At 32.2% G+C, this 17,350-nt stretch overlaps 1 protein-coding gene across 49 annotated transcripts in view; it reads right to left on the bottom strand.

Moving 5' to 3' along the window:
* Positions 1-17,350, bottom strand: part of rims2a (regulating synaptic membrane exocytosis 2a) — a 317,393-nt gene that overhangs the window by 121,746 nt on the left and 178,297 nt on the right. For 26 of the 49 annotated variants that reach the window (XM_087287955.1, XM_087287950.1, XM_087287966.1 and 23 more), the window contains 7 exons: positions 15,553-15,652; positions 14,548-14,671; positions 13,188-13,234; positions 12,958-13,070; positions 3,581-3,711; positions 2,046-2,217; positions 1,450-1,603 (listed from right to left, as the gene is read on the bottom strand). In XM_087287955.1, the coding sequence (XP_087144081.1) occupies positions 1,450-1,603; positions 2,046-2,217; positions 3,581-3,711; positions 12,958-13,070; positions 13,188-13,234; positions 14,548-14,671; positions 15,553-15,652 (841 nt within the window). Of the gene's footprint in view, positions 1-1,449; positions 1,604-2,045; positions 2,218-3,580; positions 3,712-9,029; positions 9,078-12,957; positions 13,071-13,187; positions 13,235-14,547; positions 14,672-15,552; positions 15,653-17,350 lie in introns of all 49 variants that reach the window. The other 23 variants (XM_087287942.1, XM_087287964.1, XM_087287959.1 and 20 more) reach the window with 1 other exon arrangement.

The following is a 17,350-nucleotide window of genomic DNA, read 5'->3' on the forward strand; positions in this document are numbered from 1 at the left end:
ATTCTGACTCCTTGTTTAATATCAATATTAGTAATGCAAAAAACATTTTTTAATCTCACAATTGAGATATTTTTACTCGGAATTGCAAATATTTCTCAAAAAATGTGTTCTAACATTTTATAATTAAAAAACCCAAACTACAAAACAGCAATTCTAAGGAAAAAGTCCACTTTAGAATTGCGAAATGTTCACAATCCTGAAAATAAAAATAAATAAAGAAATGTAAAACTTTTTTTCCCCCACTTGTTGGAAGCAAGCTTCATAACTTAGCAAGCAACCCAATGCTTTTCACAATGAAACATTGGACTTGACACATTTTAAATATAGATTACGTGAGTGTGTATTTTAATTAAATTGTATTTGAATTTTCCTACTTAAAGTGTACAATTTTAGTTCAATAATACTATTCAAAAATTGCTATTATTAAGGCACAAGTTAAGCTCCCTAATTTAATATCACAATCAAAACAATATAAAATAAATTGTGAATATTCAATATGTTGCCCAAATAAGAATTATAAGGCCTCCTGTGAAATTCAATTCTTTTAAAAACATTTCCCAAATGCTATTAAATGTATGATTTACTTAATCAACACGTTTCTAAACATAACAGCTGTAATAACTAATTTTTAATAACTAGTAACTAGTTATTAATAACTAGTTTCTTTATTATCACAGTTATGACAGTAAAACCTAATATGTTATAGTTATTTTGAAAGATACTAGTATTCACCTTAAAGAGTAATTGATTGACATATCTATAACAATAAAATTAAATAAAAATTGGATTAAATTAATGGTAGTTTAAATGTTTAACTAGGTTAATTTGGTTATTTAAGGCAACCTTTGATTTGAAGCTTTTATATTGTAATTAATTGATATGTTTAAGTTGGGAAATAAAAAACTGTACATAATATAACATTAATATTAAAGTTGTTTAAAATTAAGTTTACCTATGATATTTAACTTTGTAATATTTAACACTGATTGTTTTAATTTAGTGAAAGCCATTCTTACATTTATATATCAGGTTTACAGATTAAAATAAAAATAAAATAAAAATTGAAAAATCAAAATAAAATAAAATTAAATTAAATGAATAAAATAGGTTAACTAGGCAAGTTACTGGACAACAGTGGTTTGTTCTGTAGCCAATCAAAAAATCAATTCTTAGAGAGGCTAATATATTGACAATAAAATTAGCTTTTAAAAATGTCAAATCTGTTTTAATTCCTACAAAACTAAAATAAAATCATCCTCCAGAAAAATGTATTATAGGAAATAGTGTAAAAAAATGTCCTTGCTTTGTTAAACAGCACTTTAGAAATATATTTGAAAAATAATTTTTTAAAAACCAATATCACAGGAGGGCTAATAATTCTGACTTTAACTCTATATAGTTTTATATGGGTGTGATACTGCTAGAGTATAGAGATGTAGTGTGTCATACTCTGCAGTCTGCGTGTGGGACTGTCCCCATGCAGTGCTCGTCTCTGCAAGGAGGGGGAGCTCTTGGGCAGCGGGACCGACGACACGTCATGCGTCTGCAGTTTATACCAGTGTGGCTCGTCGTCCAGCAGCGCCGTTTCCAGCTCGATCAGGATCTGCACGCAAACACATGATATTCAGAATGCACAGACGTATACAGTTCATGCAATATGCAAAGTCAATGCAAGTCATGTTTAAGAATAACTACGATAATATTCATGCTATAATTTTAGCACCGAAGCAGTGTTTTTGAAAGCTGTTTTGAAGTACATGTACAGCCTTAAAAATTTCAGTCTGGCATTGAATCTTGAAATTATTTATTACTGTTTATAGATTTCTTTTTGTTGTTGTTAATAGAATAATAATTAAATGATCCCTTAACTACAACAACACCAAATGCATTTGAAATTTTTAATTTAGGATATGTATGACCACTGATTTTATTCCTGCTAGCTAGTTTGTTATGTATATGGTCATTGGTCAAGCTATAATTTAGTAAGATCAGTTTCAGAGTTTCACAGCACCAACTACTGTACTCTATTTTGTGTCTGGTCTCACCTCCCCGAGGAACTCGCTCTCCTCCTCCCGAACCCGGGCCTGGTCCCAGAGTGTGATCTCCAGCATTCTCTCCCTGAACTCCCGCCGGTGCACGGGCGAGTACATAAAGGTCTGGTTCCATTTGGGCTCTAGTGATTTCTTTACCGTTTTTGTTCTTCTTTTGCTTTTGTCGCTGGAGAAACAATGATTCAAACTGTTTTTATTTACCATCATGGTAAAAGAATGCTGGAACAAACACTGACATCCAACACAATTAACAGCAGGCACTGGTGAAATGACAAAAATGTTCAGAGTGGAATACTAGTTAAATGTAATAACAATAATTTTTATATTTTTAACATAATTTATGATATTACAATAATAGATCATTCAAATAATAATTATTTAAATTAAATACATAGAATAAAAAGAAATAGAAAGAAAATTAAAAGAAATAGAACCCTTTATATGGTAATTAATTGATATATGGTTAAATTAAAAATATATATACTCACTGTACATAATATAACACTATAACAAAAATAAGTCGACCTATGATATTTAACGTTATAATATTTAACACGGTGGATTGTTTTACTTTAGTGAAAGGCATAAGGTAGTCATTCTTATATGTTTATATCAGGTTCACAGATTAAAAATAAAATAAAAATAATAAAATAAAATAAAGTGAAACAAAAAAGTAAAATGAAATAAAATAAAAAAATAAAATAAAGTTCAATAAAAAAAGCAAAATTAAATTAAAAATTTAATAAAATAAAAAGTTAAATAAAAAGTTACATAAAAATTACATAAAATAAAAAAATTAATTAAAATAACATAAAAAAGTAAAATAAAAAGTTAAATAACATAAAAAAGTAAAAAAATTGAATAAAAAGTAAAATAAAAAGTAAACTAAATAAAATAAAAATAAATAAAAATAAAATAAAAAGTAAAATAAAAAATAAAATAAAAAGTAATATAAAATAAAATAAAAAAATAATTAAAATAAAATAAAAAGTAAAATAAAATAAAAAAGTAAAATAAAATAATATAAAATAAAAATAAAATAAATTTTTAAAAAATGTAATTAAAATAAAATTTTAAAATAAATAAAAAAATTTAATTTATTCAATGTAATAAGAAGAATCTAAAGGAAAAAATGCACTGTAAATAACTAAAACAAACAAAAAGGGTGCCTGTATAAATAATAATTATTTAATAATGACAAACACAAAACAAATGCTAAAAATGCCCAAACTTCTAAAATAAATGAAAATATAACAAACAAAAAGGTAAATCAAACAGATGATAATAAATACTAAATTTACACTGCTATCTACAGTACAGTAAGTGTATTTTCATACTACACATTACTACTGTATATTGTGCCAACCGAAATGCTGCATACGGTTTATAATACACATAAATGCAGCATACACTGTGCATTAAATACTGTAAAGCCAGTGTTATTAGCATTAAAGTACGCCATTCTGAACATAACCACAGCAAATGTAATACTGTATATAAAAAAAATAAAACATCTGCCCCAATCTCACCTTCTGTCAGGGAGGAAGTAGATCTTGACATAGGGATTGCGAGGTCGACCGTCTTCCCTTGAAGGCAGATCCTTTGCACCCAGAATGGTGACTATAAGCTGATGGCCCACTTTGTCATACCAAAGTTTGACCTGTAGGGTCACAAACATCAGAGTCTTTTTGAGAAACAACTTGTGTTTTCACTCTCCACATCATCAGCTGCTTCATTTAAAGAAACACTCCACTTTTTATTTTAATAGGCTTATTTTCCAACTCTCCTAGAATTAAACCATTTTTTAATCTATTCAGCCGATCTTCAGGTCTAGCGGGAACACTTATAGCTTAGCTTAGCATAAATAATTGAATTGGATTGGACCATTAGCATCTCACTCAAAATATTCCAAAAGAGTTTTGACAATTTTCCTATTTAAAGCTTGACTCTTCTGTTGTTACATCGTGTGCTAAGACCAACAGAAAATGTAAAATTGCTATTCTCTAAGTTAATATAGGTGTATAGGAACTATACAATCTTTCCAAAGTAATAATAAAGAAATTTTTCTGCCATACCATGGGTGCAGCAGACATAATGATATTACGCAGCTCTATTACCTAGTTACCTTGGTGGAGACTATTTTCAGGCAGTGCATAATATCATTGTGCCAGCTGCAGGCGAGGTATGGCAACAAAGTTCGATTATTATACCAGAATGAAAGTATAGTTCCTATTGAAAAATTGCAATATTTCATTTTCTGTCAGTCTTATTACAAAGTGTAACATCATTTTGCAATATAAAGCTTGACTTTTTTGTAAAAAAAAGTCAAGTTTTATATTGCAAAATGATCAAAAAGATATATTTTTAAATCGAAATGCTAATGGTCTAATCCGATTCAATGATTTATGCTGAGCTAAGCTAAAAGTGCTCCCGCCAGACTGGGAAATCAGCTGAATGGATTCAGAAATAGTAAAACTCAACTGTTTAATTCTAGGAAAGATGCGAAATAAGCCTTTTTCCAAAATAAAGTGGAGTGTTGCTTTAAACACATCAAGAAAAATAAAAAGAGGTTTGTTATATAGCATTGCGCATGCGAAGATGCATGACAGACCAAGCTTGCAAATCAGACAAGTATGGACGTGACAGAAAAATACTTAGAAGTCAGACACACACACAGGAACAACATCCAAATTACACAGAAAATGCAAGATCTTCTAAGCCAGAGCCCATACTTGCTTGTAGTTATAGAAAAGAATTATGGCTATAAACGCTTCAACCTGCAGTGTAAAACATGCAATGAAGGGCAATCCTTACAGTATGTATAAGAGCAAGGAGAGCTGGGTCAAACAAACTGTACCATTACATAATAATTCCCAACAGAACCAGCGGACGCTGTGCATTAAGGACACTAAAGTTGTCCAAAGTGTAAAAAAAAAAATTGTAATATTCCCAGGGGGAAATCTCCTAATATGTGTTGCACATTTTCCGGAACATAAATTGCAATGTGTCAAAAACTGAGAGAATTGGTCACATTCCCTGCTTGTAAGTCACATTCATCATAACTTACATTTATTTTGCAATTTTATACAAAAAGAGAAGTCTAAAAGAAGCAATCAGACCAACGGAATAGCGAAAATATGTAAGTTTAAGAATACCCAGTTAAACTAAAACAACACGAGGCAAGCTTTTAAAAATAAATAGACTAAAACGAAAGTAATAACGTTTGTCCCAAATCGCATACTTATGCACTATTCTATGCCATTTTGCATTCACACTGAAAACTATATAATAGTTATGTAAAATATATTGATATATAATTTAATATATAATATAATAAAATAATAAGTGCACTTTAATTACCTGGATGATGCATTCATTCAACTGTTAAAATTCACACACTCAACGGCTGCTGCTTTGCTCACGAAGCGGAAGTGGTGGAGCTTTCGGACACTGATGTTGGATTACTTTATTTATTTTGGATTGTGAAAGCAAAATTCTCTTACGAGAGTAATAATACCACCTCCTGATGGTGAATGAGGTTATATACTCATCATGGTAGGTATTTGGTAATTTGGTAATTTATTTTACTAATTTGGCCACCGTCAAACATCATCTGAGAAATGGTTTGAATTTCCGCTTAGTTAAAAAATGCTTAGTTCCATTTTGGAGGACACTACATACGTACACTATGCAGCTTTAGTAACAGCAGGTCAAGTGTTAATGTAAAAAGATGGTCACGTTAAGAAAAACTAGTTGTCGTTTCATTCAAAAATGAAATGCACATAGCAGCTAAAAGGAAAGTAAATGTCTAAACACATTTTAGACGCATTTTACATAACAAATCCCTTTAAAAATTATTCAGAAACCAATTGCAATGTAAAAAGTATCAAATAAACAGAAAATACAGCAGCTTCCACTTTAAGTAAACATCACACACATATATGAGGTGCTGAAGTCCACTGTTGTTTAATAGTTTGTCAAGTACACATATGTGTGATGTAACTGTTACCACAATAATGTTATTTATTTCAAAATTATATTATATTTGTAGTATATATTGTAAAGTTTGCATTTCCAGGGGCACACTTTGCAAACAAACAGACAAAATACATAATGTTTTAGATTAAATTATTTTGCATATGCTAAAATTACCCTAAAATTGCATGTGCATGGTGAAATGCACTATATACATACTTGCATGTCGCTCCTGTTTTACACAATATAATTAAGATTTATGTCAATTGTGTTATATTAGTCAAAGTCAACCTTAGATGATTACAGGCTCCTACACAACGGGACGCTTTTCGTTTGCGTTTATCGTCAGTGTTTTACGAGACGTGTTTCCGCATTCAAACCCAAGCGATTGTTTTACTGGCATCGAGCAGAAGAGTTAGCAAAATCACTCCTTGACATTAGATGGTGCTACACAACTTTAAGCTTCGGACACCCGCTTATAACACAGAAGATGATGAGGAGAGGAAGTTCACACGCTTGTTGTTAAAGTTACTTGTGACTCGAACAAGCATAGATGGTTCAAGCAGCAGCTCCAGCTCTAGCGATGAAGAAATGATTATTGTTCACAAATCAATAAGCAGCTAAACGTTCATTTTGCCTCTGGGCATCTTCTTCAATATGCGCTCGCATTAATCGTTCTACGCTTGAGTGCCTCCAAGTGCTGTTTACTGTAACTTCAGCAGCTCCGTGCACGTGAACAAAAGTGGCGATCTGATTGGTGGAGAAGGTTTTAATGCGGCGCACTAAAAAAGAGCATGAGGCGTTTTTTTTTAAATGACGCTTTTGAGTCTGCGGTTTTTGCGCATTGGTGTGCACGATCATTGATTTATTCAATGATTAGATTAAATCAGTGATTATTTAGTCACAAGGCATTAAACATTGACGGAAAACGCAAGCAAAAAACGTCTCTACAAAAAACACCCTACAGAAGCCTTTTATCTAACTCTCTTAAAAACCTCTCAAAAATAATCTACTCTAATTTAAAAATGATGTTCTGTTGGTTGTTTCCCTGAATATAATCAAAATGTAGTGATAATTTACGTATACAATAGCTTACAGCACACCTTCAACAAATCCTTTTAGCTGCAACATGAAACTTATAATAATGTTTGTACCGTATAAGACAAAATATTTTTAGCATGATTATTAGTTACAAATATGGAATGCATTTTTATTCATCCTCCATAATAACGAACAACACAAGCTCATTAGGAAAATGTGCCCAGGAATACATTTTTGAGAACTAAGAAACATGTGCTTATGGGTACATTTGGCTTGCATGTAAAACGATAGCTACGGGCAGTACTTTTCTCCATGTAAATGGACTTTCGGGCTTGACTGGTTCGCTTGGTAGCTCACATCTTGGAACACGAACCAAACTGGGGTTAGAGTTTAGCAAATGACTTTTAGAATCCAGGAGAAACAAACCCCCTCAAAAAGCCATGTGACATTGTAGTAGAAAACGTTTTTCTCTTCTGGTTTGCTTTCGAAAACACTATTGGTTGTGTTTAGGGAAGTGTGTGTGTGGGTCAGTCAAAATAAAGCTGATATATTATGCACGACGACTAGATAACCAACTTCTCTCATTAAAATGAAGTGATTGGAACCTTGAGATTGACAAAAAATGTACACAGCACCCTCTGGTGTATTTTTAAGAAATGGCACGTATGAGAAAACATGGCCCAGTATCGTATTTGATATTGTCAAAAATGTACACGGTGGCCTCTAGTGGATATGTGAAAACAAAAAATGCAAAAAAAGGTGAGCTAACCGACTTCTCTAACGAAAACCGTATGATTAAAATGATTAAATTGCATGTATGAGAAAATGTGAACCAGTAACGTATTTGCGATAGTCAAAAATCCACACTGTGCCCTCTAGTGGATATGTAAAAAAACTACAAGACAACAAGCTACCGACTTCTCTCACGAAAATTGCATGATTAAAACCTTGAGATTGGCAGAAATGTACACCGCGCCCTCTGGTGGATTTTTGAGATATTGCACGTATAAGAAACTTGACCCAGTAATGTATTTGCGATAGTCAAAAATGTACACTGTGCCCTCTATTGAATATGTGAAAAAAAGTGCAAGATGATGAGATAACCAACTTCTCTCATGAAAATCATGTGATTAGAACCTTGAGATTGGCAAAAAATGTACACAGCACCCTCTGGTGGATTTTTGAGAAATGGCACGTATGAGAAAATGTGCCCCAGTATCGTATTTGAGATTGTCAAAAATGTAATCGGCGGCCACTAGTGGATATTTAAAAACAAAAACTGCAAGAAGACCAGCTAACCGACTTCTCTCATGAAAATTGCGTGATTAAAACCTTGAGATTGGCAGAAATGTACACCATGCCCTCTGGTGGATTTTTGAGAAATGGCACATATGAGAAAACATGCCCCAGTAACGTATTTGAGATTGTCTAAAATGTACACGGCGCCCTCTAGTGGATTTGTGAAAACAAAAACTGCAAGAGGTTACACAGGTAGCCCAGGTACACATTTCTCAGTTATCAAAAATGGGAACATATTTACAATAAGCCTGTGTTGATAATAAAGCACATCGAATCAGTTCCTTTCTAAAACACACTCAGGATTGAATGCAGTTTCATGTTACATGGAAAAAGAATCATATTGTATTGTACAAACTCTGCATCACTAAAACATTTAAAGAGACACATTACTCCTTTAAAAAAAAAAGCCTTACGGGGTTGGAAGCGTTATACCATCGCTCCAGCAGACGGGTGTCTCTTAAAATATTTTTGTGCTAATTAACAGCATGCAAATAATATATGCCATACAATAAGATAAGAATATGCTTCAAACAGCAATAGCAATGAAGACGGGTAAAGAGTTCTTCAAATGTGCAAACTGAAGCTGGAAGCTTTTCTGCTCGGCATTATTCAATAAATTAAAGCAATAGAAGAGAAGTGTATTTAGTAGACAGCAACGATTACCTGAACTCTAGGGTTAAAAGGCTCAATTCTTCTACTAAGGCTTTGGCTCTGGGTGAGTAAAATGAATGGAGGGAAAAAACAATGAAGAGAAATGTAATAAAACTAAAAACCTGAAATGACAATACCAGTTGTTAATGCAACACTAATAAAAGCTGAGTAGGAGATTCAATCTGAAGACAATGGTTGTTGTGACATCTGAAATATAATACAATCAAAGTTTGAGGAATCTGTCCAAATGCAAGCAGTGTTTCCCAAAGTGTAGTACACAAACCTTTTAATCGTTTCTTGCACAGAAATTTCTAATTTTTTTCTTATTATTATTCTTTGAATCTCTTTACAGGAAACACTGCTGTTTACATTGAATCTCCTGCTCAGCTAAATACAAATAACAAGATTATTGTGTATCACAGAAACACACAAACACATCAAATAGTGTTAGAAATGACTGAATCTGATGAGATACAGAACAAAGATATGAAAAATTGATATTTTTCTACTGATCTGAACAAAATCACTATTATACTAATAAATATAATTCTGAGATAACAATTCTGCAAACAGTGCTATCTCTATCAGTCTGTCTATCTTGATATCCGTTGTTCTATCCATCTATTCATCCACTGTTTAGTCTATTCATATATTCTTCTATCAATGTCAATCCATTCTATTCATCCACTTATTATCCATAGTTTAAATGAACCATCTATGCACAATTCTGCTTCATCATCCAGTGTTTTCATTACATTATACATTCTGTTTTCGTTGAACTATTAATTTATCCCTCCAACCATTGTTCAATTAATCTTTCTATCATTCTATCCATCCATTCATCTTTTTTCACAACGATCCATTCAGTCCATCCCTCACTCTATCCTTCTATTCATCCAACAATCTGTGCATCAATCATCAGTATTTATTTTCATTAATCTACCACCCATCCATCATTCATCCATCCACCTCTCATTCTTCCATGCATATTTATATCTATCCATTCACCCATCCATCATTCTATCAATCCATCCATCCATCCATCCATCATTCTATCTATCTATCCATCAACCCATCCATTGTTCTATCCATCCATTCACCCATCCATTGTTCTATCCATCCACCACTCTAACCATCTATCCATGCACCATTCAATCTATCTATATCCATCCATCATTCTATCATCCATCATGTTCTGTCCATTCACCGTTCCATTTTTCTATGTATCAACCCATACATCCTCCATTCAATCCATCCTTCCATCATTCTATCTATTTACCCATCCATCCATCCATCCATCAATCCATACATCCATCCATCCATCCATCAATCCATACATCCATCTATCCATCCATCGTTTTATCTATCATTAACCCATACATGCCTCATTCTATCCATCCACCCATCATTCCTTCCATTCACCCATCATCCATCCATCCATCACTCTATCATTTACCCCTCCACCCATTTTCATTTATTCATCCACCCATCATGCTATAATCCATCTATCGTTCTAAATAATAATCCACCCATTGTTTTATCCATCAATCCATCCATCCATTTTTCTATCCATTCACCCATCCACCACACTATCCATCTCACCATCCATATTATACTGTCAACCAGCCATTCCATCATCCTATCTATCCATCCATTGTTCTATCTATCCGTCGACCCATACATCATTCATTCTATCCATGCACTCATCATTCTATTCAACCATCCATCCCTCAATCTATCTATTAATTCATCATGACCATGTGTCACACTGCTTCCTTGATATCAGTATCAGCCACAGGAAAAACCCATCTTATCCAACCATTCATGCAAATCATTGATTTTTTTTCTCTCCACCCAAAGAGTACTATCTAAAGAACAGCCTGCGCTTCATTTGTATTACTTAAATCATCCAGCTTGTGCACTTTACACCAGAGTTTGTCATGTTGTACAAGCAAGCTGGGTATTTTTTTACACTCAAACAATGATTAGCATGATGGCTGACTGTAACCTGATCAGCTCTGAGGAGACGAAAGCAGCTCAGCCTGAGCACTGATCCAATGCCAGATCTGAATTTAAAGTCATTTAATCCAAATTATGTGTGTAATCAATGTTGAGTCACTCACAATTACATATTCTTTTTCATTACTTCCAAAGATAATGTACTTTTGATCAATGTAAATGTACCTTCTTATGAACTTCTAAGTAAGCTATGCTAATCTGCGTAAGATTGTTTCACCCTCTGAGCAAAAAAAAAAATGTTTTCTTACTTAGAATTTGACTCGTTTCTAGTCCAACTATCTAAAAATGCTTTAATCAAAATATATTGTTTTGTTTTAAGAAATAATATGCAAAAATTAAGTGAGTTTTTCCTTAAAACAAGCAAAATAATCTGCCAATGGGATAAGCAAAATAATCTTGTTTTTCATTTTGACATGAGATTATTTTGATTTCCCCATTAGCAGATAATTTTTGCTTGTTTTAACCCGTCACACGTGAGTTTTAAACGCTCCACCTGACCCTCCCTTGTTTGTGGGTATTACTTAGAATCCACTCAGTTCTAAAGTTTATCACAAGACCCACCAGCCCCAATGATCTATGTATATGTTTACTGTAAAACTGTAAGTTCACAGTACTCATATAGATTAGTTTTTTTGCTCAAATGGTTTGTAGCAATCGGTTTTCTCAAATGGTTTGAGTTGCCTTAACTTATTGGGTTTTACAGTACTCAGTTGGTTTGAGTTCTCTTCATTTATTGGATTTTACTGTGCTCAAATTGCTTAGTTTAATCAAATGGATTAAGTTCACAGTACTCATTAGAATTAGTTTTTGAACCTACTGTAAATGGTTTGTTGAAATCAGTTTCCTCAAATGGTTTGAGCTACTTTAACTTTTTGGGTTGCACAGTGTTGTATTTTGTTTCTTTTTGCCCTTTTCTGTAAATATTGACAAATGTTTTCATTTTATTGTGAAATTTCTGATACCCTGATTCTCAAATATGTGACAGAACATGTATTTAGTCTTTTAAATAGCTTAATAATGATTATATTATTGGTTATATGATGGGTAATGGGCACCACTGTTGTTCTTAGAAGGGATACAGCTGAGATCGGAAGTTAACAAGAAGTATTTATAGCATTTATTTAATTACGTATTAATTGTATTTTATTAGCTAGATTGGATACACTTAAATATAGCATCATTTTTGTGACACAGTAAAACAAATAATATTTTTACATTACCATGAAGGTTGAGGTAGGGGTTAGCATTAATAAAATACAATTAATGCATAATTTATTAAATAATATTAATACTACACGTTAGCTTCCGATCGCATCTGTATCCCTTCTAGCACAGGAGAGATCCAAGCTGCTGGATTTATGTAAATACATAATTTTCTGCTGAAATACAAGAAGGTAAGCTACTGGGAGAGGAATAGAGAAAATATAATAACATAAACAGTGTGTATCTTTCGTGACCAAAGCACATGGTTTAGTTATATTGAAAAATAACTATTAATGCCATCGCCATACACATCTGCGTGTATTTTACAATGCTTAAATGGCATGTTTTGCTTGTAGTTGTATGTATTTGAATGTCTGAAACCTAAAGTATTTGAAAGCATGGATAGTTGATGATGTGCGCTCAGAATGTTCTAATCACACCGGTGTGATTGTACGCTTGCCTGATCACACCACTGCGATCATACGCTGTGAAAAGGTTAAGGAAAAACTCACTTAATTTAAACAAGACCATTTTTTGCTTTAGAAAATGCTTATTGAATGTAGAATTACTGGACATTTGGACTAGAAACAATACAAAAAAATCGAAGAAAATCACTTTAAAATCACTAGTTTCAACTTCATTGAACTAATTACCTAAAACCCCAGTACTTAACATTTTCCATAAAGCAAAATACATTGGACAGAAAATGATTACTTACTGTAAGCTGTCCCGATAAGTACTGAGGGGCGTCCCGCAGCACTCCGGGGCTCATGGGAGACGTGACGGATATGGAGGGACGCTCCATCTTCTGAGACTCAAATGAACTCGAACCTTAGAACAGATTCAAAGTGAAGGAAGGAAAAAAATAATCAGAGATCTGTGGAAATGTCTCATTAATGTCTCGGAAAATCTCATCATTTATACACACTACTGAAGAATCGTACTCACTGGACTCAAGTTGTGCGTGTGTGCTTTCTGGTATCCTGGGTATATCTCTGCAATGACAGCGGTATAGAGAAATCAATGACATGTGCTTTAATGACCCTGAGCAGCACATTAGTCTTGATGTGAAGTTTGTGGCAACGGCCCAAACTCTCGATCTGAAGGGAGTTCAGTTGCTCTTTACTATTACAATTAGGACGATTAGAGGCTAAACTGAGGCCAGCACTTTTGTTTTGTTTGTTCATCTGAGCCAGCAGGTTCTCGACAGGGTCATACGTGACTTTTTTGCTTCCCAAAGTCCACTTGCAATGTTATGAACAAGCAATGAAAACATTGTCAAATAATAAGCCAAAGTAATAAAAAAGCCTTTTTATGATTATTTGGTAACACTTTAGAATGTGTTAACAGTTAATAACCAATAAATAGAAAAAAATCAATAAATTACATTTAAAATAAAGAATAATTGCATAAATAAAATATAAAATACAAATTTTTTTCTTCTTGTTTTGTGCTTATTATTTGGTAATACTTTAGAGTCTGTTAATGACCAAAACCAACAGAAATAAAATAAAACAAAACAAAATAAAATGTTTTTATTTTCTTAGTTTTTTTGCTTATTATTTGGTAATATTTTAATTATTTGTTAATGACTAAAAAGCAACAAATACAAAATAAAATAAAATGTTTTTTCTTTTTGTTTAGTTGTTTTGCTGTATGTATATATATATATATATATATATATATATATATATATATATATATATATATATATATATATATATATATATATATATATATATATATATATATATATATATATAAATATATATATAATCAAATAAAAGTTAAATAAAATATAACAAAATAATAAAATAAAATATTGTTTTGCAGGAAATAATGAGCCATTATAGCTGATTATTTGGTATAACATTGAAATACATTAATGATCATTAACCAACAAATATTAAAATAAAATAAAATAAAATATAAAAAATATAATCAAATAAAATAGAGTCAAACAAAAATAATAAAAATAAATAAAAAACAATAAAATGAAACATTGTTTAGCAGAAAAAAATAATGAGCTATTTTAACTGATTATTTGGTAACACTTTAAAATACATGAACATTAACCACCAATAAACAAATAAATAAAAAATACAACATAAATGAAAATGAAATGTTAAATAAAATTCACCAATTGTAATAATAATACAACTAATAATAAAAATAATAATAGAAGAAAGAAACACAGGTTTTTTTTTAAACAAAACTGATTTGAAAAAGATTCTTAACTATACATAACAATTACTGATATCTGACCAGTTTGCTGCTACACTGAATAACCCTGTAGAAAAAGCCGTACCCTATGGGTCGTGAGACCACTAGTTCCACCTGAGGCTCTGGCTTTGATTCTAAAATGATATTGTAAACTTCTTTAAATGTGGCTCCTTGTAACTGTCGGCCGTTCCACTCCAGGACCTGGTCACCTACAAAACAAGAACATCTGTTAGAATAACTCTCTCTAGCGGAACACTCATTTATTGAATTAAGTTCAGTGATTAACTATGTAATTTCTTAACATGCTACCCTGAAAAATATGTAATTATTCTTTTAAAGAAATGAATACGCATACATCATTAAATGCATTATACTTAACAAAACAACAGCTACACAAGATTTTCATTTCAAGTATACAATTGAAAATGAAATGAATCCTCACCAAATCAAAATATTAAACTGTTTTCTGAAGAATCATTTAAAATTGGAGACAAAAGAGTGATGATGCAGAAATATAATCCGCTATAGCTAGTCACAGGAATACATTTATATTCTAGTTATGAAGTATATTGGTAAACATACTATTAGTATTCAGATTAAAGTACAATTTAATGGCTTAACTAGCTTAATTATGTTATTATATTAGGTTAATACAGGGAAGTCATAGGACAACAGTGGTTTCTTATGTAACCGATCCAAAAATATGTATTAATATAAGGCTAATAATATTAACCTTATGAATTTATATTATTTCTTCATTTAAAACTACTTTAAAAAAAAAAGACTTTCTCCAGAATAAAAAAAAAATATTATAGGAAATACTGTGAGATTTTCCTTGCTTCATTAAAACATTTGAGAAATATTTAAAAAAAAAAAAAAAAATCTAATGTCATATTAGGGCTAATTATTTGCCTTATAAATTCAATTAGAAAACTAAAGTTATTTTTAAAATGCAATAATATGTCAGAATTATAGTTTTTACTGTATATATGCAGCCATATAAATAAATGCAGCTTTGTGACTTCACTCAAAAATATGCCAAAATTTTCGGACAACAACAGTGTATAAAATTTTAAAATATTAAATGTACCTGGTCTGAGGTGCCCAACTGTATCCGCTAAACTCCCTTTCCTTACTTTGGTAATGAACGCACAAAGTCGCCCAGACTCTGTCATCTTTCCACCAACCACCTGTAAAGGACCAAAAAAAACAAACAAAAAAGGTTTTTGCTTTGGTGCTAAAACTGTCGGAGAAATCCCTAGGAAATGTCACCGGCATTATAGCTATCATAAGCTTAAAACGATATGTTTACAATATGTTGATAATGTTTATATATACAGTATGCAAAAAACTGAATTTACAATTTCGAATAGGTGTTTCCGCCAGACAGCTGCTATTATTTTTTGCTATTTCTGCTCAGAATTTTGTTTAATAAAATCTGTGTATTTATGTATAGACCCTTTCAACATAGCAATGTCATTGGCCCATGAACAGTTCCTGCTTGTCGTTAAACTATTTCATAGCTCTGATAAGTCGATAACTAGGGCCCAACAGAATCTTTGGACATGTTTTTGTTATTTCTGCTGAAAAAAAAATCTGCAGATTTATGTGGAATGATTTTTGGAGTCTCATGACTAAAAACTTGACATGTATGTGAAATAAAAAATATATTTTTTTAAACTTTTATTTAATGTTTACAATGCAAATCCAATTAGATTCACTTAATTGGTAAACTAAGCAAGTTTCTCATGTAATATCTCTAAAAGACAGAACATATTACTTTACAAACTGTATTGTAAATGAATCATGAAAATGTTAATATTACTATTATTATATCACAGTAATATTAGTGAAATTAATTTAAAAACTGAATAAATACAAATTTAAAGTAATTAACACAAGTAAATACATAGACTCGATTTCTGCATGTGCAGATTCCGCGTAGGCCTAGTCGTAACTGAAATACAACAGACTGATTTCATGCGGCCGCCATTTTTAAAAGCGAAATCGAGGTTGCGTTGGGAAGAAACCCGGAAGTATCGCTTGAAGTTACATAGGAACGTTGTGAACTTGGCTGTATATCTTATCAGCAAAGAGAAAGTGACACAAATTTATAATTTCACCAACTTTTGAGTGACCCGAAGGTCTGTTCTGAATAAATGGGGAAAATAAAAAGGGATATCAGAGCTCATTTTCAGCTAAGTTAAGGGAAATGGCACTAGTTAGCTAACGGTCTCTTTCCCAAACACATGTTTTAGATGCCATTTACCAAACTCAAGTTAATGAACTTCACGATACTGAATTAAAAGAAAAACCATCAATTTCCCGCTAACATTTAAGGCACTGTTGATGGCTTTCTTAAAACAGCGCTGATTTGCCATTGTGTTCACATGCTCAAAAGAAATGACTGTGATTGGCCAAGAAGGTCATCAGTTCACCCTCCGCTGTTTACTGAGTACCAACACAGATGAACAATCTGCTTGATAACTCGACTGGTCTTCATGGCTGCTTCGCACTCCAGTGACCGTGTATCTGTGTTTGCACTGGGTGAAGAGCGGTATGATACTGATGAGCACAGGTGAATACTATAGCAAATCAGCACTGTTTATGAACGCGCTCAGCAGTGCTTGAATGTTAGCGGGAAATGGACGTTTTTAAAATTTTAGTACCGGGACAACACTATTACAGACAACACGAGGATGTGCTACAGAGTACTGCAGTGTTTTATAGCTCACCGGGTTACATACAGTAGGCTGAAGCAGGGAAGCGTGTCCACGGTGTTTAAAGGGTGCCATGAACTGAGCCTAGGTGGACACTTGAGCACGTTACTCTTACAGAGATTGTGATTTTGTTTGATGCTAAATTGCTTTTAATTGTTTAAATTAAAC

Source organism: Danio rerio, chromosome 16 (assembly GCF_052040795.2).
Source record: "Danio rerio strain M-AB ecotype USA chromosome 16, GRCz13ab, whole genome shotgun sequence".
NCBI lineage: Eukaryota > Metazoa > Chordata > Actinopteri > Cypriniformes > Danionidae > Danio > Danio rerio.